General features: G+C 42.1%; 1 protein-coding gene across 8 annotated transcripts; it reads right to left on the reverse strand.

Annotated features, from left to right (window-relative positions):
- Positions 1–2132: 2132 nt before the first annotated feature.
- C5H5orf63 (chromosome 5 C5orf63 homolog) lies at positions 2133–19513 on the reverse strand. Of its 8 annotated transcripts, none has more exons than XM_077817401.1 (5): positions 19338–19513; positions 8412–8533; positions 3589–3645; positions 2585–2631; positions 2133–2298 (listed from the first exon to the last, which is right to left on the reverse strand). In XM_077817401.1, exons 2-5 carry the CDS (start codon positions 8523–8525, stop codon positions 2271–2273), a joined length of 246 nt encoding a protein of 81 aa, XP_077673527.1. In that variant the 5' UTR covers positions 8526–8533; positions 19338–19513; the 3' UTR covers positions 2133–2270. The 8 variants fall into 8 exon arrangements, with proteins under 8 accessions (XP_077673527.1, XP_077673521.1, XP_077673526.1 ...); XM_077817395.1 differs by adding an exon at positions 15495–15700 and having other exon boundaries at positions 2133–2631; positions 19080–19507; XM_077817400.1 differs by having other exon boundaries at positions 2403–2631; positions 19338–19505.
- Positions 19514–22042: the final 2529 nt, after the last annotated feature.

Raw genomic sequence — 22042 nt, forward strand, 5'->3', positions numbered from 1 at the left:
TAACTTCTCTATGCCATCTGTAAAATAGGGGTAACAATGCTTTGCCTTTGTGAAATGCTTTGAGATCTACTGGTGAAATGCACTATACAGTTCTATTATTTTATCAAAAAAAATTAGTCAGGAAAAACTCTGGCTCTGAAATTTTCCTATATTTTGGAAAGGAACCAATTAGCACTTGCATGCTGACATAGAAGCAATTCAGACCCACGTTTTAAAGGCTCCTTCTCAATATGCTTCTTTAAGGGGTAGCCTAAACTTTATAAAGTCTCCCTGGCCTTGCACAAATACAAATAAATTACTTCCCCTCTGAGCACACCCCCTCGGTGGTTGAATATGACTATGGATGGGGCAGACCTGTTTTTCAACATCCAGTGCAGGAAGGGTGCTTTGATACAATGGATGTTGAAACCTGTTGTGGATTTGGTTGGGGGGGGGGGGTGAGAGAGCGAGAGAGAGAAGACACAATGCCTTTAATTTGGCCCTGGTGCAATCATTTATACCTGTGCAAAGTTCTGATGTGCTAATATTTTCCATATCCTTTGTACTTTGCACTTGTGTAAGTGGTCGTGCCACGGCAAGATAGCTGAGAATCAGGGCCAAGGAAGTGGCAAAGTGGACCTAAGAATAAAAAGGGGAGGAAGTAGTTTACCAAAGGCCAGGGTGATAAGGTGTTATACAGATGCAACAGCTGGGTATACTCTCAGACTCATGAGGTAACAAGCCCTTCTGTTACCTTCTACGTCAAATGGCTAATCTGAGTTGTTGAGGGAGAGTTTTCCAAAACAAGACTATGCTATTGGGTTAAGTAGATATTTTTACTGTGGGGTTTTTTTTTTTGTTTTTGTTAATTTAATATAGTTTCAATTACATTCCTGCCTCTTTCATTAATGATGCCCACCTTTCTGCAGGACTCAGAGAGAGGGCACAGGTTTCTGAAGTTCTGTGATTCTGAAAACTAGTGTGAAATTCTGTAGTGAATACTTGATCTTAATTTGGTAAGACTGTCTGGTGCTTAATGTGTGTGTCCTTGTTTGGAATTTTCTAAGGATTGAGAATGAGGAAGAGACCCACCTTTTGATAGACAGGCTTCTTGTTTAATTTCCTAATTCTGGAAGGTGCTCAGATACAACAGTGCTGAGAAGAACAGAAATGTAGTAATTACATTACTTTTTGTTTGGACAGATTGATTAAATAGACTGAAAAAAAAATCACACTTTTCCAATACTATTTAGTTAGTACTATGCCTGTTCAGCCTAAAGGACAACAATTAACTTTCTCAATTCATCCTCCTCCTTAAATATATGTAAGGAGTTCCATCTACCCACATTATTCTTTTCTGCCCTATGATGCAAAAATGCACTAGTAGAAGCTGCCTCACCCCCTGTGATACAAGTACACTTGCCAGTCACTAAATTAAGATACAGTGATGTCACAGATGGGACTAAAATTTCAGTTTTCTCTGTTCTGTCACAGAATATAAGGGCCAATCTACACTACCGAAAAGACTGTTAACCCTAAATCCAAGTACTGTTCCCATAATACGATTAGAGAATCATGTTTTCTGTGCCCCCTGGCAAATTAAGAAAAAGCCCTGGTATGACATGGGCATCCCTAATTGTGGCAGAGAACCACATGCTAGCATGTTTTCTTTTTAATAGTGTAACCTGAGCCTAAGGGAGAAGCTATCTTATCTCATGCCAGCAGATTTACAAGGAAACTCTTAGGGTGTTTTAATTCCAGAGAGTAAAATGAAGGTGGTAGGTAGCACAGAGTGGCATGTTTGCAGTGTTAAATCTTGTTTCAAGGAAAAATTGGGCCCTCTTGGTTCAATTTAACTTTCACTTATACTTTTACTTGAGTACTAAAGAGCTCAAATCTCTCAGTTTAACATAAGCAGACATTTTAGGCTTAAGTGTAACGTGTTCATACTGTTTTTTAAAAAAAAACCAAAAACTCTGTTTTTACAGGTGAATAACAACTAAATCTAGGTCTCTGATTCTATACAAGAGTATAAGTTTGATTTTTTTTTTTTTTTAAATCCCCCTCCCCACTTAACAGCTCTCCTTTTTACTTCAAAATAAGCATTTGGGGATACACTGTGAAAGTCTTACAGAAGAAGCTTCATACAGACATAACTTAAACGTTCCTTTATTGTCAGTGCAGGGTGTATTAATGATCTGAAAATGCATTTCACTTTATCTGCTGCGGTGGAATAGCACTTGTTCTCTCATTGAAAAACAAAACCATCTAGGATAGCAGATGAAGAGTTGCTATTCAGTCAGATGGGCTTCATCATTACTACAAAATGAAATATAAATCAAATAACTAAAATTTTAACGTTAAATATGTACATTACATTCCAAAGAAAATATGGTTTGATAATGTATGCAATAGTTTCAAACCATTTGTTCAAAATCCCTTCAATCCAGTGTCAGAATGGCTGCATTTCCTTCATTGGTTTTCATCATTTTGAAACTCTAGCTTCACAAGCTGGTTCTCAAATTTTTTAACATCTACCCGATGCTTCATTAGGAACTGCCCATTTAAATGAAAGACAGGTATGTCATACTTATATCTGTCATACCACACTGAGTTCTCTGGAAGGGTGATATCCACTTCCTGCAAAATAACCTTTGAAAGAAAAGAACTAAATGTTAAACATTTTATAACGTTGGACACTTTTTAATAAAAATAGCTGCTGTCTTTCATCGAATTTCAGATTTACTTTAACAAAATGGATTAAATTTTCAGCAGGCCTCTATATTAGCCCCGCATGGGTCCCTGGATTCCCAGTGAGGAACTGTACCACATATGATCTTGGTCATTTTCTTTCTGCAGGTGGGTCGACAGACATTTTCTGTTTTGCTCATGGGTGCAGCATTTCTTTGTGTCTACTGCTGCTTGCACCACTTGCTCTAAATTCAAGCAACTGAGGTTCAAAAACTGGTCAAAGTGCACTACACGCAGTTGACAGAATATTAGTTGGGGAGGATGGTGGGAAAGTACTTTCAAGTGACACAGGGCAAAGAATATTTGATGGACCTGCCTCACAGCAGTTTTGCTGCAAACTGCATTATAAACTTGAGATATATGTACATTATAGTCCAGTGGTTCTCAAACTTTTGTACCGGTGACCCCTTTCACATAGCAAGCCTCTGAGTGCGACCCCCCCCCCTTATAAATTAAAGCACTTCTTTATATATTTAACACCATTATAAATGCTGGATGCAAAGCAGGGCGTGGGGTAGAGGCTGACAGCTCGTGACCCCCCCCATATAATAATCTCACAACCCCCTGAGGGGTCCCAGCCCCCAGTTTGAGAACCCCTGTTATAGTAGCAAAAGTTTTTTTAAATAGATGCAACATTGCATTCATTGGTTTAGTTTGCTAATGCTTACTTGAGCCACAGAGTCTGAAAATGCTTTTAAATAATAAGTTTTATGGAAATCAGTGCTAAAACTTTCTTGAAGAGGTTGCCCATGAAAGACTAATGGATGCAAATAAAATCAAGCAATTTTTCTTTTACAAAGAAAGGTCCCTGATTAACTATTCTTTCTCTATAATATACACAGTACTGTATTGCATTACCCTGTTTTTATATGGCTCAAGCACTTCTTTTGCTTCATCACATAGAGGGCACGGGTTCTAAAGGAAAATATGAAGATCATCTTAAAATAATCAATAAAACATACCTAGAAACAAGTTACATGCTATCATTATTCCAAATGTTCTCTCCTCATTGCCACATCATTTTCAAAATCTCATTTTAATCAGCACGGCATAGATTGCAAGTTTAAAAATTCTTTTTTATATAAGTAATAAAAAGAAAATCTCCCTTTTTATCCGGTCAACACCTCTAAGATTTTTGACTCTACCTTTTAATTTGTGACCACAATAAAAATATTTTTGAAATGGTGCAAGTTCTAAAAGCTGACACAGCTGCATGGTTCTGAAGACAAGTTATAGGATAGTCATAGGGTTGACTTCTACAGTCACTTCCCAAATGTATATCTGGAAAACTTTATTGACTTCCCTGGAGTCACTCCAGATACACATCAGTGTATGTTATTTGGCATATAGTAATTTAACACAAAATATAGTGAGGAAAAACATGATGGTTCTGTCTCTTTGGTGTGAAGTACTGTTCAGAGATGGAAAATGTCTATTCCTTTCCTCCCTCCCCAAAGCTTTATTAGGGTATGTCTACATAGTAAAAGGTGTGCAGAGGCTAGTCTGCCAGAGCCAGCTTGAATTCAGCTTGTGTGAGTAACAGCAGTGAAGACAATGCAGTATAAGTTTCAGGGCAGGTAATACAAGCGCAGCACGGACCCTACCTAGATACACACTTGGCTCATTTGTCTGTGCTGTGCTCTCTTCACTGCTGTTACCCATGCTAGCTGGAGTCAAGCTAGCTTGGGTAAGTAGACTAGGCTGTGAAGACACACCCTTAATGTTTGAAACCCTATGCAAGGTGCTAAAGGACAACAAGTTTGGAGTGCAACTGCTGCTGTTTGTAACTTGTGGAAGAGCTGGTGATGGTGAATCAGCTGACCAAATGTGTTATTGAGAAGGGCTGACAGAATTTTGTTGCATGTAATCTGTTGTAACAGACTAGACTCTTCAAACTAAACTACGGGATGCTCAACTCTTTATGGGTTATTACTAAAAGAAAGATTGCTAAGGTAGTGGAGCTGGTAAAATGAGCTGGTAGGGGCAGAAAGGCAAACAGACACACCATTTCTCCTTACTACGGGCTTGTCTAAGCATGCAGGTTGCACCATTAGGATTTGAAGTGGTTTAAGACCTGACTTAGTTAAAACAGTGCAGTTTTAGTGGATACTCTTCTATCAGTGTAGGTATACATTTACAGGCACAACTTAAACCAGGTTTAAACTGGCAAAGAGTCCTGTGGCACCTTATAGACTAACAGATGTACTGGAGCATAAGCTTTCGTGGGTGAATCAGGTTTAAACTGATTGTCCACATGCAAACTTACACTAGTTTAAATGCAGAATCACACCTTTAAGTTAACTTGGGAAACTGTGTATTTAGACCAGGCTGTTATCAGTTTGAATTCACACTTTCAGTTATTTTGATGCAAGTCTGTGCGGGGACACTTATTTTGGATAAAGAGTTCAATTATTTTGATTGAACTACAGTTAAATAAACCAAGCCTTGTATTGAAATAAGTAAAGGTTTGGATCTAAAACTATCTAGCTATTTCGTTTCCAACCTCTGTGTGGGGACAAGTGCTAAGCAACAAAGCAAGTCATGGCACTTTACTCCTTTAATAAAGCCAGCACTGAGTTCCAATGGGAACTATGCTGAGAAATAATTCTGACTAGCCAAGGGTCTCTGCAAACAGACTTTAAACTGCTTTAATGGGACATTCAGCAGCTTGTATATATGTTCATGTCTTTCTGAAAGTACTCAATTGCCCTGGCTGCAAACAGAATTTGAATTTAATACAGAAGAGAGAGATGCAGATGTGCTGGGCAACAGAAGAGGCTGAAAGGAGAGGTTTTTATTTATACAATACGTTCTCACTTATGCTGAGCCTCATTCATACTTACTCCTGTCCTTACTTTAAAAAAACAAAACAAAACCCGAAACCACAAGCCTGGGGTGAATAGGGATAAACAGAGATCACAAATTGGTCTATTAAAAGCAGCCTGCAGTTTAGTGAGAGCTTGTTTTCTAAATGCCAGTGATATGACACGTTCTGAGAGACGTGAAAAGTACTTTACTTTAAGCACGTATTCAACAAAAGAGGCCAATTTAGAAAACTGTTTCAACTTTGCTATCAGAAATTTGGTCACAGAATTTCACATTGCTAATCAGTATGTATGCACAATAATCATGCAAAAGAGTGTTTTCTAATTCTTAATCTCTAAAATTAATGCCAGTACTACCTACATTATTGCCCTTTGGAGTATGAAAAAGCACAGTGCTGGATCAGATGGCAGAGACAGAGATGGGACTTTAAAGTATGTTCCTCATATAACACACATTCCACTGATAAGAAACAAGTGTTGACTTTTCTTTTTCTAGAAAGTCCGCACCTTTGTAAAATAATCTAACTTTTTTCCAGGTTGGGTAGGAAAAAAAACAAACATTACTCGATGATGGAGCCTCTCCAGTCTCATCTTCTCTCAGCAAATTCACATTTTTTTCATTTTATTTAAAATTCACAGCAGTTTACACTTACATAGAAACTTTCATCTTAGAGCATTTTGCAATCTGTATACGTGCACCAGTATAAGACTCCTGAGTCCTTTCAGGACCTACATGTAAATCCGTGGTAGAGATCATCCTTGAATCGAGGGATTACCAGTCAAAATCAATAAATAATATGCTACAAAAACAATGTACAGAAGGTAAAACTTTAGCCAAAGACACCAAATGAAACTCCTCTTCCTATGAAAAGTGAAGTGGGATCATTAATACTTTTGCAAAGAACACAGGATCTCAGTTAAGGTTTGTTAGGGGGCTTATTCCTTCACCCACTTACTTCCCTGGTCCTTCTCGCATGAACAGAGAGCAACAATACCCAAAGTCCAAAGGTGCAAACAATTCAATGTTTATTGGGGTGAACTTCCAGCAAGCATGATTCCAGTTTCCTTCCTTAGTATCCTCCTTCCCAGCTCTGACACCACAGAGCCTTACACCTGTGTCCCTGTTCCCATTCCTACCCTTAGCCAAACATGATTCCAACTTCCTTACTCCCATTCCCTGTTCCCATTTCCCCCTTTAGCAAAACATGATTCCAATTTTCTTACCCCTGTTCCCATCTCCCCCTCCCACACCCACCCACTTCCTCACTGACTACAGATTATATAGTAAAACTTGAGTTCTGCTTAGCTATACCTTAACCAATCATTTTCCTGAAATTTAACTAACCAATCCTAACATATTGTAACATGATTATGTAACCAAGTATATCCCAGCACCTTAATTAGTTTACACCCAGCAAAATTAATTGTACAGCAGACAGGAACAATCACAGAACCAGACAGAGATTATACAGACAAACAATAGCAAAGTGGGAACTATAATGACAAGACAATACAGAAGTGAGGATTTCACATCCCAGCAATTGATAAGTGAGTTTTTGCCAGACAGGATGCTATCAAACTAAGTTTTCTTTTACATTTTCTAGGCACTTCCCTTTCTCTGGAGGTGATAGGAATACAATCCTGTCCGGATAGTGCCTAACAGCCCAATAGCACCTTATTTCAGTGTGACTAGTTTGGAATGTGAGGATGTGACTGTTTGCTTCCCAGCTTATGGCTGCCTCTGCTGCTTAGCCAAAGGCCTTAGCCTAAGAACAGGGTCTCAGACTGTCACAGTAAGAGAAGGCCCTTACACCAGCAGACACTGATTTTGATTCTTTCTTTTATACCTCTAGAACTAGCCAAGTGATAAGAATACACCTAAATTCTTAAAGTACAGGCCTTTGCAGACAGGCCTGAATATCTTTATCCTAACAGGGTTCTACACTGAAAAGTGACTATATACAAATAGCCCCCATTCCTACTTAACTGATGTGCTTTCTGGGTGCATTCAGAGTCCTATCTGCTCAACCTACAGACAAAAACTACTCATCGCTTTTTACTCCTGTTAACGCTGCAGAGCCACCAAAGCACAGAGGGAATGGTTTGGATTTTACTTCTCCTGGTGCATCATCGATAGAACTAATGTTAAACCTTTTCAGGCCCACTGACAGATTTTGCACAGATGTCATTGAGGGCCTAATTGGCCTTCAGCACTTCTGTTAGGATAATAATATATGACAAATAAAGAACTTGCCTTACCTTCCAATCCCAGGTCAGGCCACTTATGGTCTACTCTACACAGTAGCTAGGAGGGTGCTTCCCAGTATGAGCAGGCATTTGTGCTAGCTCTATTTGAGTGAATGTGCTAAAGATAGCAGTGTGGCCATGACGGCACCGGCAGTAGCTTGGGCTACCAATCCAAATACGTATGTGGGAGTTGGGCATGACTGTACTTGGGTGGCTAGCCCAAGCAGCCTTCCATGCCACCATGGCCCCACTGTAATTTTAGCAAGCTAGCTTGAGCAGAGCCAGCTGGGAAGCGCCCTCCCGCCATTGTGCAGACATAGTCTTAAATAAAAGAACTTTTAACTTGTAAACTGGGTCCACTAGCTAAGGAGTCACTGAGGCACAATAATCCGACAACTCCGTCTTGCCACTTCTATAGAGTCACAGAGTAGAACCAAACTATGAGTCTCACCCAAACGATGCCCACACAGTAAGCTGTATGGAACTAAATCTCTCTACCTCTAAAAGATGAAGGGCTGAGCCTTTCCGTCTGGGATCTATTTGAACCTACAGTTCCTGGAAGGCTGATATTTAGGCCTTCCTGTCTGGCTTTACAAACTAATATTTTACCTTGGTGAACAAAGTTAACACTGGTATATTTGTAGTGGCTGCACACAGTCGTTTCCATAGTGGCCTAGAAGAATATTTTGCTAGCTGCTTTGCTGTACTCTGAAACCAAAGCATCTTTTATCCTGTTAAAACAAAAAACAGAAATTACATGCATGGCATAGTTTAATTTTTCACTAAGCTATAGCTCAGAAAATCCAATAATAAGGCAGAAGTGGTGGTTCCATGGGAGTTCTGAAATACAAACTCAAGCAAACCATTTTCACAACACTTCTGTGTTCACAGCCTCCGCATATTAATCTTAAAAAAAAAAAATTATGCAGCAGCCATATTATCAATTTAATGTAACCCAAGAAGCTCTATTTAAAATTTAGATTTCATTTTCTTGCTGCAGTGCCTTTGCTAAATTCTCTTACACAAATGCTGACATAAATATATTACAATGTTTCAACTAGACATATGCCAGTAAGAACTACACAATACTAACAGAATGCAAACTGCTGTGCTTTGAACTGCTGTAATCTTGCCGATTTGCTTGACACAAAATATTCTACTTACTCAAAATTGTTCCATCAAACTAGTTCTGTATCTAATCAGAATGTTAAAATAATGCTTCCTGAAGCAAGTTAAAAAAAACAACACAACAACAAACTACAGACAAGATGATTTAACTTTAAGGGTGAGCAAATTGTCTTGTTCTTTCTGCAAGAGCAAACTAATTGATGAAAGATGTTGATGGGTTTAGGGTCTGTTTGGTTTTGGTTTTTTTCAGTGAAGTTAGTGCTGGTGCAGTATGCCATGCTGGATACTGAAAACTTTCACCCATACAAGAGCATGAATAGCAATACTGCTTTCTCCATAATAGCCTACCAATGAGTCTTAACCTTGGCTTCTAAGGATCACCTGTAGAATTGAGAGACTTCTTTATTCTCCATGTCTGTTCATTCTTTGGCCTCTGTGTTACGATTGTCAGCAAAGATGTCAATTCTGATGGTGGTTATTGTGGATATCTATTCATTAGAAACTGCACTAGGACCACCCACCCATTTTACATAGAGTTAAATCCTACTGTTCTTGGACAAAATTTACATTGGCTTTTGCTAACTATAGATAACAACTTTATATTTCATTTGAATGTATTTGAAAGCTGTGGTAAGTGTGGGGCACAACACAGAGCAAAAGGAATAATCAGCTGTGTATGAAAAGCATATCCCAAGAACCCTATTAAATAGAACTGAGTTGAAGTGTGCCCTAAACTTTGAGCATTAATACTGTAAAGTACGGTTCAGTCAATGCATTAGATAGGCAAGTTAAGAAAAACACGAAGTCCAGCTTCTTAAAGCTAAAGGAGCAGTTATTTCAAAAGAAGAACAGACTTTACAGAGAGGTGATTTGGCCAACAGACCCTCCCATCACACAAGAACAAAATAATATATTGGAAGAACTGTGAATCTGAACTTTATATTAACTTAGTTAATTTCCTTCCTAAATGAAAAGCCATACCAATAGTGACACATCATCCTGACTGCACTGTCTAGGACTTTTGTCTTTCTTTGGGAGGCAAGGTAAAAACAATTTGCTATGCTCCCAGGACAGTCTTAACCAGAACATGTGCCACAGATGAGAGTTATATTTGCTAAAAAAGGGAAGTTATGTCTAATGTGCTAAATCACAATTTTGCAAAAGTGGTTAATCTATAATTCGATGGCCTACTTTCAGATGCTGGAAAAGAATTTGGACATGTCACAAACATGCAAAAGAAGGCGTTTGAGATGAAATACATTGTAATTCACAGGCTGTTGTGATTGTGTTCCACTACTTCTTCTGGATGGAATCAGCTGGTTAACTGTGTCTCATGTGCTCTATACTGCTAACAGACATTCTCCTGTAATTCAATTGGTAGGGTCTTCTGGAGCAGGAGGATCTGAGTTGTATCTTTGTTTTCACCACGAAGTTCCAGGTGACTGTGATACACAACACAGTGCCATTAGTGTTGGCTAGAAGTCCTTAGGCAGTATGATGGGGTGTTCACCCTACAACCTATACCAGCACCAAAAGGAAGTTGAGAAAGGGCCAACTAGTATGATAGACCACACATGAGGGACTTAGGCTGAAGAAGTAACCCCTGATCGGAGAAAGAAGCTCAGCTGTACAGATGTGGGCTGGGCTAGTATACGATCAGGAAGCTGGCAACACAAAAGGTTACAGGAAGGAAGTCTACAGCCACCCTCTGTGTACTAGAGGGAAAAGGAGGGAAACCAGGGAAAGAGTAGGAACCTGACCCTGAGAGAAGGGTGGACCCAGGAAAGAGAAGAATGAAGAGGAAAACAAAGGCCCTGGAATCTTTGTAGAAGGGGAAGGTAAGGCCAAAATTGGATTCCTATGCCCCTTCTTCCCTAACTCCTGCACTCCCTCCTCTGCCCCCAGGTAGTTGGTCCGCTACCTCCAGTGGCGGCACATAGCTCCCGGGGAACCAGCTGTGCGGCTCCTCTTCCTTCTGCCCTTACCACCAGCACCTATAGCAGCACCTATAGCAGAGGTGGGCAAACTATGGCCCGCAGGACCGTCCTGCCTGGCTCCTGGCTGGAGAGGCTAACCCCCAGTCCCTCTCTGCTGTCCCCCCCTCTGTGCTGCTGTGCAGGTAGCATGGCTTGCACCCGCCCACCTCCCAGGCTTTCCAATAAGCTAGTCCTGCCGCTCTGAGCTGCATGGGGGGAGAGGGGGTTGGATAAGGAGCAGGAGGTCCCAAAAGGCAGTTGGATGGGGCAGAGGTTGTGGGGGGGGGGGCAGTCAGGATTCAGGGAGCAGGGGGTGGGGTGGGGGGCCCTGGGAGGGGGGGGGACAGGGAGCAGGGGGTTTGGGTGGAGTCCGGGGGGGGGAGTTAGGGGACAAGGAGTAGGGGAGGGTTGGATGGGGATCCTGGGGGGGCCTGTCAGGGGGCAGGGAGCAGATGGGGGGTGGGGTCCTAGGAGGGGACAGTCAGGGGACAAGGAGCAGGGGGGGTTGGATGGGTCAGAGGTTCTAAGGGGGGCAGTCAGGGGGTGGGAAGTGGGAGGGGGTGGAGAGGGGGCAGGGGCCAGGCTGTTTGTGGTGGCACAGCCTTTCCTACTCGGCCCGCCATACTGTTTTGCCGCCCCCATGTGGCCCTCTGGCCAAAACGTTTGCCCACCCCTGACTTATAGCATTATGATCAGCTCCCCTGCTGCAAAGCGTAACCCCTGCTGGAGCCGCTCCATGCTTTCCCAAGCCTTGCAGTTTGGAGGGGCAATGCCTTTTTGCCCCCCCAAACTAGGCCCATCTTAAAAAGGGGGGGGCATGGTCCCCTTACCTGCCTGATTCTGGCACTGGTGGAAGAAAACCTGTGGAAGGCAGAGTAGGGAGCAGCAAGGTTGAAGACTGAGCAGACCTTGGCTGCACTTTGTAGGGTCCCTGGGCTGGAATTTGGAGTAGTGGGTGAGCCTGGGTTCCCTTACCAGCCACTGAGTGAGTACTCCATAATAGGCAGCCACAAACTTTTTCTCTTGAGCCATGTGGCAATCTGTTTGTACAGGGTTTTACATAACTGAAGAGGTGAGCTTGAAAGATTAGCAATGTGCAAATCTGACAATAACTGGCCTCAGCAGTCCTATTTAGGAATTTTTATGTCCACAATAGCACCGAAAGTCTACCCAACATTGGATATGTTTGGAATGATAAAATGCAGCATGTGGACCTACTTGCATCCAAGATAAAAATGACAAACTATTTAATTTGAATTAATTTTAAAACATGGCAAAATACTTCTGCTACCAACCAAGCAACCAAGTTTGTCATTAAAAATAATATTTAAAAGTCTGTTTTTTCTTAAGTGAAACCAAGAAAAGAGTATTTTCTGAGTTCAAGAATAGGTCTTCATTGACCAGAATTATTACTGATGCTAATGAATCACTACACTGCCAACTCCTCAAGCCTATGAGTTGTGGTTTCCATAACATCCAGTCCACAAGTAGTAATATTAACTTATGTGCAATTCAGATATGATGTATGAGCTTAAATGTCATTACTTATTAACAGATGCTAGACACAGCCACAAATGCTAAGGAAATTCAACATTTATATTGCAAATCAAACTTGTATCCCATATGCCTTCCATGGAACTTACAGCCTAAAGAAGACCAGGAGCCCTGGCCTCTGGTTTATTTGCTTATGTGGTGTGAGATATTGGGGGGGGGCCCTACTCAGCAGTTACACTTGAATAAATTGGAAGTAACTCCATTAAAGTCAATGATCCCAATTGTGGGTTGTGTTCCACACAGCACCTCTGAAACACCTCTGTGGGGTTGGGGGAAGATGCCATCAGATAGTATAGAGCTGCCACAGTACAGGGACTCCTGAAGTCCCTGGTTGCCAAAATAGTCCCTTGGGGAAGCTAATGCAGGTTAGAATAGCTGCTCCAACCTGTGCTAGGGAACTGGCCCAGCAGAGAGCAACCATAGCTCCTGAAGAACAGTTGAGGATCTGGCCCAGGGGAGGCTCTCTGTGTTGGCTTCTGAGTTCATTCTCCTTCTGGTGAAACAAAACATGGTTTTGGATAAAATCAAGTAATAGCTTATTGAATGTGCTGAAGGATAGATGGGGATGTAAAGTCTAGTTCCTGTCAGCAGCAAACTACTAAAAGGTAAATACCCCAGAGCGTAACCTCAATCATTGGGCCACATCTATTCTCACCAATTCATACAAGAATTCAAGTAACTCTTGGGCAGATCTATACTACCGCTTAAGTCGACCTAACTTACGTCAAACAGGGGTGTGAAATCCCCTCCCCTCAAGCGATGCAAGTTTTGCGCTGTCCACACTGGTGCTATGTCGGCAGCAGACGCTTGTGACTTCACCAGACATGCTACAGCAGCATCAGTGCAGCTGCGCTGATGTAGCACTGTTGTGCACGCTTGCCCTGAATAGTATCTGGATTCCATAATGTGACCAAGCAGCTCACTAAGCCTGGTCTGCACCATTGGTAGGTACAATGCACTGGTTCCACTAATATGCAGAGTGCAAAAGTCCAATCTGTATCAATCCTTCCCCTACCTCGGTTTACAAGAGGCAAAGGAAAATGTTGTGCAGATGCCCCACATGTTACACTCAACATGGGAAAAATCTGTAGCGTGGGATTTTTGTGTGGGCGTTTTTTAATGATGAAATTAAACTGCTAACAATTAGTGCAGAACTTTTCAATACAGTAATTCTGAGAGCTCTTTCTGACATTTAAAGATCCTTCTCAGGATCAACAATACATAAACAAGAAGCAAAAGAGCTTGCTAATGCCAAAATCCCTTTTATTCCATACTGTAAAGAGATGTTAATAACTTGACAAATATGATGTTCGGAAGATAAACTTGGCCAGTACTACATTCCAGAAAGACACATTGGACGAATCTATAAATAGTCTTCTCCAGCAAATAAATCCTAGTTTTCAGCATAAACTGTGACACTGAAACTACCTTAACCAGTTAATTGTTTATAAAGCTAAAGAAAAGATACGCATGTCAAACTTTTTTCAACTTAGTATTTTTAATAATGACATTTTCTTCAATAATCTCAACTTCAAGACACTTGATGTACTCTACTTCCATGGCTCTGAATGTATGGGACCCAGAATTATGAATATATTTGGATCTGACTAGTAAGGTCCACTTTTTCATGATTCTCTGTGCATAACCGACTGTGCAGTTGATTACAGCAGTTGCATGTGCATTTGCAGTGTTTGTGAATACTGTGTGCACATGTAATGATTAAAATTTAAGACCAAGGATCCCAAGACACAGAGCAACCATGATTCCCTGGACAAATCACAAGTACCTTTATGCAAGGGACTGCGCTGGTAACCTGTCAGGATCATGTAAGTTATGTTAAATTTGAATAAAAGAGCCGATTGCAGCTGCTCTAATCTAGATGTCTAATATGGATGCATGGCCAAAAAGAAGAGAGTCTGTTTCTGCCTCTCTTTATTGCACACTAGCATGGCTGTTAGCACCGTTCAGAAATCCATAGGCCACTGACCAAACACTATTGCAGCTTCGTGTGTTTGTGACTATTCTAGAAAACTCAGAACTAAACAATTACTGCTACAGAAACTATTGTATAATAGTTACATACTATTCTCCATTTGATCTTTGGCCTGTAAATCTAGATCCACACACTGAATATGGTAAAAAGAACAGAAGCGGGAAAGAAGGCTCTATCTAAGCAGTGAGGGAAAACATGCAGTCATTGACTGTAAGAAAACAGACTGGTGGCTCAGCGGGGTGCTGTATTAGAATAAAGAAAAGGAGTACTTGTGGCACCTTAGAGACTAACCAATTTATTTGAGCATGAGCTTCAAATAAATTGGTTAGTCTCTAAGGTGCCACAAGTACTTCTTTTCTTTTTGCGAATACAGACTAACACGGCTGTTACTCTGAAACCTGTATTAGAATAGCCTTTCCTCTGGAGTTCCTCATTCAAACCTAGCTCTGGTCACACATGAAAATGAATTTGCTGTTAATCTGGTCCCTTTTACCTGTTATTTAACTTGGCAGATGCTGGTATGAAGGATGGTCCCCCAAGCAGAGACAAAGGGCAGTGCTGGGATGAGGAAACCCAGTGCCCAACAGTTGCTGTAAATGGGGGTACTGGTGGGATCCTCATAGGGTGCTGAGGGACCTTACTTGGGGGCTCTATCTTTTATATGGTGTCTCAAATTTGAAGCTGCTGTGCCTGTCTCTCTCCTTTTGCTCCACAACAAAGTCCCTCTTGGCTATGGGAAGGGAAGGGGGAACTTCTTCTATACTCCCTCCCTCATCCCCAATTCTAGATGCTTCCCCCTCTCCCCCATGTTTTCTATTCCATTTGCATTAGCCTCCTCCAGCCGCATCATTGTTTTCCTTTTCTCTAGCCCCATTTTTGGGAACCTCCTTTTCTCATTTTTGGGGACTCTTCCTTTCTGAATCTCTCTGCCCAGCCTCTGCTACTGCTCAGTTTTCCTGACCAGCAGCTAAGCAAAATTTACACAATTTGGTCCATTTTACTCCTACCCAACTTATCATGAACAGCAACAGTGAAACTTACCAGACTTATCAGGTTCACTTTGCTGATGCCCCTGCTCATGAAAGGAACTTGCCAACTGACCATTTGTGAGTACATATTTAAAGTCTTGCCAGTGACCCATTATTTGATTCCCCAAATGATGTAATGACTGGTAGTCTTCGCTCATGACATGCATGGTACTGGATTAGCAGGGGTACTGCATGTTAGGCTTGGTAGAGTGCTCTTTCCTTTGCAGACAGAAGGTTAATAAATAGTAGGGGTGGAGTATTTTTCCTGGAATTCTAAACAAGTTAAAAGATCCTAAACATACTGCAGTTCATAAAGTCTTGAAGTACTATTTTTTTCCAAGAGCACACAGCACTTTTTTTTTTTAAAAGTCTTGAGGGAAGAACCAATTTCTCATGTCAGAATTCATTCATTATAAGCATATTCTGTATCACCATTTTAATATTTACTTCAATGGGGGAATGTTACAAAATCTCTGCACGCTGTTATGGAAAATGTTCTGAAAATAAACTATCAGCACCATCTCCCACATCCCTTCCCTCCCTTAATTATAATACTTTAATCTCACCTGGGATGGAGTGCTGTAGGACTGTAGCATTTTCTTAAAGATATCATTTCATGGTAATGCACAGGGGCCTATGTTTAGTTGCAGACAATGGCATTACACCCTAAAATATATTGAGTCAACATTCTTGACTTTGACCAGATATATATTCCAAATTCAAAGCATACTGACATACAGTATATTGCTGTAATAGCTGTGAAACACAGCTTTCTGAAAGATATGCAATCTTGTATATAATGGCTAGTTAAAGTAGGATTTATGAGTTCAAAAGCACATTTTTTTAAGTGTCTTCATTTGAGCTATCAAATAAAACCTCAGAGTGAAGTGATCCATTCTACAAGAGGGGGGAAAAGATTCTTAAAGAATTTTCTTTCCCATTGTTCTCCTTTCTTTTTGAAGATATTTTCTGAATTCTCAATATCCTCTACAGATACTATTCGACATTGGTGAGGCCTCATCTGGAGTACTGTGTCCAGTTTTGGGCCCCACACTACAAGAAGGATGTGGATAAATTGGAGAGAGTCCAGCGAAGGGCAACAAAAATGATTAGGGGTCTAGAACACATGACTTATGAGGAGAGGCTGAGGGAGCTGGGATTGTTTAGCCTGCAGAAGAGAAGAATGAGGGGGGATTTGATAGCTGCTTTCAACTACCTGAAAGGGGGTTCCAAAGAGGATGGCTCTAGACTGTTCTCAATGGTAGCAGATGACAGAACGAGGAGTAATGGTCTCAAGTTGCAGTGGGAGAGGTTTAGATTGGATATTAGGAAAAACTTTTTCACTAAGAGGGTGGTGAAACACTGGAATGCGTTACCTAGGGAGGTGGTAGAATCTCCTTCCTTAGAGGTTTTTAAGGTCAGGCTTGACAAAGCCCTGGCTGGGATGATTTAATTGGGGATTGGTCCTGCTTTGAGCAGGGGGTTGGACTAGATGACCTCCTGAGGTCCCTTCCAACCCTGATATTCTGTGATTCTGTGATTTTATTAGAAAAGTTTCTCACTGTTAATAACTTGGCTAGCAAATAATATACATAGGTTTGAGGCTTGTTCTGTTAAAGGAAAGCAAGCATATGTTAAATGTATAGACATACCAAAATGCCTACTTTGCCACTTACAAATGACATTTACGCTACCACTTGCTTATTCTGATTGTCTATTCCTATCACTTTGATTGCAATAAGTAGAGGATAAAGTTATTTAGAAGACCACTAAAGAGCATAAAAAAAGCATATATAATGCACAGAAAGTGCTAGAATTTCAGTAACCACTTCTGAACAATACAAATGCGTTTCAGTCATGGGTTTTATTTTCAGGGACAAATTTTGATAAATTATCCAGGTTCTGCACAGAACTGCAAGTCTACTTCTGTATGCAACTCCCACAAATACACATTGAACAATGGACTGCCAAATGGCTAAACATCTGTCTGCACGCACAAATTGCTTGAATGTGTGCAAAATCATACAACACACATCTTTGTGCCCATCAGCGGGCCTCTACTTCTTAAAATACTTGGCCTCCAGTGTCTTTTTTTTTTTTTATTTCATTCGAAATTGTGATCTTCCTGTTGATCAAATGGCTCTCTCCCGTGGCCAGTGATCAAGTTATTTGACCATAGCTGCTGATAATCAGAAATCAATTAAAGGCAGAAATTGTAGTATTGGGTAATCTAATTTATATTTTAATACAAATTATTTGTTTTTTTGTGGATTTGATCACATTGACTAGTGACGGTACTTTATATGCTTACATACAGAATATGTACAGTAACTATCTTATTAGCAAAACCAGAAAGGTGGTGGTTTTATAATGAATGACAAGGTATAAGAAGTGTGCTGGAAAAGGCTAAGTGTATTTGGAAACATCTACATTATCAAAAGTGCTATTGTATAAAATATTTATTTAACATTATTTGCAACACTAAGATGCATATTGAAGCATGCTACAATATTATTTACTGATACATCCTTAAATTAGGTCAAAACAAGTATTGGGTTATAGAAAATGAATGCTGTTCTACTGAAAAGCAAGTTTATCCGACAAACAAGTTGAGTTATATCTGCTTATGTCGTTGGTAAAAATAAGGGCCAAGATTTCCCATTCAGACCACAGTGGTAAAAGTGTATGCTGCTGGTATACACTAGCACTCACCTCATGGCTGTCACTGGTGGAGCTGCACCAGTGCTAGACAACTGTTGGGAGGATTTCTGATAATGTTTGTGAATGTTTTGTTTTTTTTCCCCTCACACTCTAAACCCTCCTTCAGTATTTCCCCTCCGTTTGCTCTACATCAGGGGTGGGCAAACTTTTTGGCCTGAGGGCCACATCAGGGTTCCAAAATTGTATGGAGGGTCAGGTAGGGAAGGCTGTGCCTCCCCAAATAGCCTGGCCCTCTCCCGGGACTCCTTGTCCCCTCCCCCCCACCCCAAACCTCCGCCCTATCCAACTTCCCACCCCCCCCCCCCATGCTGCTCAGAGCAGCATGTCTGGCAGCCACGAGGCCAGGAATTTCCCCAGCAGTCTGTCTGTATGCAGCTATTGGCTGCTGTCTTGTGCTTAGATTGTAAGCTCCTTGGGGCAAGGACCCTCTTTTGTTCTCTTTATACACTACCTACCACTAGGGTCTTGGTTCAAGACTGGGGCTCCTAGGTGCAATAATGCACTTAACTCTGACTAATAAATTCTTAGTGGAAACATGGTGTAGATGTGTCAAGTCAGGGGGAGCCTATGAAATCAATGGCGGAAGGACAAAGCCTCTCCAGACAGCCACTTCTGATTTATTACTTATCACTTTGGGGCACTTAATTAAATCAGGCCTGTTAACTAGTGGGGAGAAGACTGTGTAACACTGCACACACGTGCTGGTCCCCGAGTCTGGGGTGAGTTTTCTTTGAAAACCCCCCTCCCTGCCTTTTGCAGAGTCATTTGTCAAATGCTCTTTTGCACTAGCATTTGCTCCGCTCTGGAGCGTCACAGCGGCCCCAAGCAGTGAACTGCCTAGCCCCGAGCACGTCAGAAGGACCTCGCTTGTTCTCACCTGCGTGGCCCAGGCTCGGGGCTATTCCACCGCCTCTTACACCGACACCCACCCGCTTGTGCAGAGACTCCGCCGCGTGCCCTGGTGCCCAGCGCCAGCGGCCTGGTGGCTCCAGAAGGAAAGCGGGCGCCGCTCACTCCAGCTGCGCTGTCGCTTGAAACCGGGGCCTTTCTACGCAACCCAGCGCCTGGCCCAAGCGGAGCGAAGCAGGGGCACCGCGGAGCTGTGAACACACCGATCCTGGGTCGGGCTACTCACGCGGCTGCCGCTGCCCGGGGACTGAGCCTCCAGCTCCCCTGCGCCGCGGCCCGGCCCTCCCCGCTCCAACAGCAGCGCCTGCTCCGCCCCAGCCGCTCCCCCGGGGCACAGGAACCGACCAGCAGCAACTTCCTGACACTGCTGCTTGCCTTGCACCCGCCACCGCTTCGGCGCCCCCGGCCGGCCGGACACAGTCTCGCGCCGTGCCCGGGAGTTTACACTCACATCTCCAGGCTCGCCCCGCCTCCTGCCCTGTGTTAAGTTGTTGCTCCTTAAAGAAGTTCTTTGCTCCGCTTTGTTTTCCTGCCCAGGGAAGGCTCCAGTCCGCTAATAAAATAAGCAAAGAAAGTGTAACCTTCACCCTGCATGGATTATTTGAAAGCAACCCCTAAAGGTTTCCCCAAATAGTGCAGTGGCTGGGTCTATTCTTTAAAAATAATGGTTGGACCATTTGAGATTTTTCTAAAGCAGTTTTGTTAAAGTGTTGGCAAGGCTGTATGGAAGTGCTAAGGACTGTTATTAAACTAATATTTCCACTTTGCTGTCAACATTTAGTTCCCAGTCCTGCAAACTGATGTCAGTGGCACTAGGGGGTGATAGCCGTGGGATCTGGCCACATAGAGCAGCTTGGGGAATCCGGGCCTTGTTAAAGGTAAAGCTGGGAGTGGTATGATAGATTGTCTGTCTGACACTCCCTATGATAAGACTCTGTTTTCAGTTGCTTAGAATTCTCCCTGTCTTTAAGTGCTTCAAGGTGAAATTTTGCATGCTGGGTGTCTGCCACAGGAAAGGGTTGTTTTTAGAAAAATTCAGCAAAAATAGTTCAGCCATTTACATTGTCTTGCCCATAACAAATTGTTAAAACCGTTGCAGTGAGAAGCGCAAGCCCTCCCATGCTTTGGCCAAATTTTGAACCTCTGGGAATTTCAATTAGCATGTGTTCAGTGTGGAGACTTGTTAGTTTGGTAACTAGATTCTTTATAGATTCCATCTGTGCTGCATATGCTCCAGCTCAGACCATTATTAATTTTCTAATGGGCTTTTCTTTGGCACTGATCACTACAGTGAGTGCTTCACATAGCAAAAACTATTTGTTTCAAGTTGTAGGTTAGTTATTTTATCAGACACCAATTCATCCAGCTGTAATAATAATAATACCTTGCACTTACGTCACTTTCTATCTAAGATTTGCAGAGCACTTTACTAATGTTAAATTAACCCTCACACATACCGGGTGAGGTAGATAAGCATTATCTTAATTGTAGAGATAGGGCAACAAAGTCTAAGCAAAGTGCTCAAATTCACAAAGGAAGCTATTCAGTGGCAGTGACAATAGAACCCTCTTTGCCTGTCCAGTGTGTTAGTCAAGATATCATAGAATCATAGAATATCAGGGTTGGAAGGGACCCCAGAAGGTCATCTAGTCCAACCCCCTGCTCGAAGCAGGACCAATTCCCAGTTAAATCATCCCAGCCAGGGCTTTGTCAAGCCTGACCTTAAAAACTTCTAAGGAAGGAGATTCTACCACCTCCCTAAGTAACGCATTCCAGTGTTTCACCACCCTCATAGTGAAAAAGTTTTTCCTAATATCCAATCTAAACCTCCCCCACTGCAACTTGAGACCATTACTCCTCGTTCTGTCATCTGCTACCATTGAGAACAGTCTAGAGACGTCCTCTTTGGAACCCCCTTTCAGGTAGTTGAAAGCAGCTATCAAATCCCCCCTCATTCTTCTCTTCTGCAGACTAAACAATCCCAGCTCCCTCAGCCTCTCCTCATAAGTCATGTGTTCTAGACCCCTAATCATTTTTGTTGCCCTTCGCTGGACTCTCTCCAATTTATCCACATCCTTCTTGTAGTGTGGGGCCCAAAACTGGACACAGTACTCCAGATGAGGCCTCACCAATGTCGAATAGAGGGGAACGATCACGTCCCTCGATCTGCTCGCTATGCCCCTACTTATACATCCCAAAATGCCATTGGCTTTCTTGGCAACAAGGGCACACTGCTGACTCATATCCAGCTTCTCGTCCACTGTCACCCCTAGGTCCTTTTCCGCAGAATATCTTGGAATATCTTCCAATGTTTCTTAGATTACGTCTCCTTTTTAGTTCCCTGTGATTGTTTCTAGGGCCTCTTTCAGACATCTTCAAAGTCTTTATTTTGAACTGCACAGCAGTGAGGTGCTATTCAGGTAAGATTAATTGCAGCTTTTTGTGAGCATTCAAAATAAGACTCTGAGATACAAGCGAAAATCATATCCTGCTTATCAGCTTTCCTGACAGAAAGTCACCTCCAGGCTGGAACATCATGTGCCTTAACAGGGAAATAGTGGAACAATTCCCGAACCCTGATTGTAGGGCTAGCCAGGTCTTCTCCTGGCATAGAAAGCAGGGTCTAAGCATCTGATGCTCCTCCTAGAGAGAAGAGCACAGGGACCTATGGCTCAGCATCACTATTCCCTGACCGGTAGAGCTGACTGGCTATGAGGAGTGAGTTTACATCCACATTCTGCAGAGGAAGATGGAACACCCCACCCCTGGTCAATGTGACCTGAGCAGAAAATTCCTTCTTGACCCCATATATGACAATCTGCACAGTTGAGCAATAACCAGCCATAATGCCCGAACTTCTCATGTGCACCATAGAGCATATAAGTGTAGCATTACAACAACTTTTTGTCTGGGCTTGGATTACTGGGAAGG

Source organism: Eretmochelys imbricata, chromosome 5, assembly GCF_965152235.1.
Source record: "Eretmochelys imbricata isolate rEreImb1 chromosome 5, rEreImb1.hap1, whole genome shotgun sequence".
Lineage (NCBI taxonomy): Eukaryota > Metazoa > Chordata > Testudines > Cheloniidae > Eretmochelys > Eretmochelys imbricata.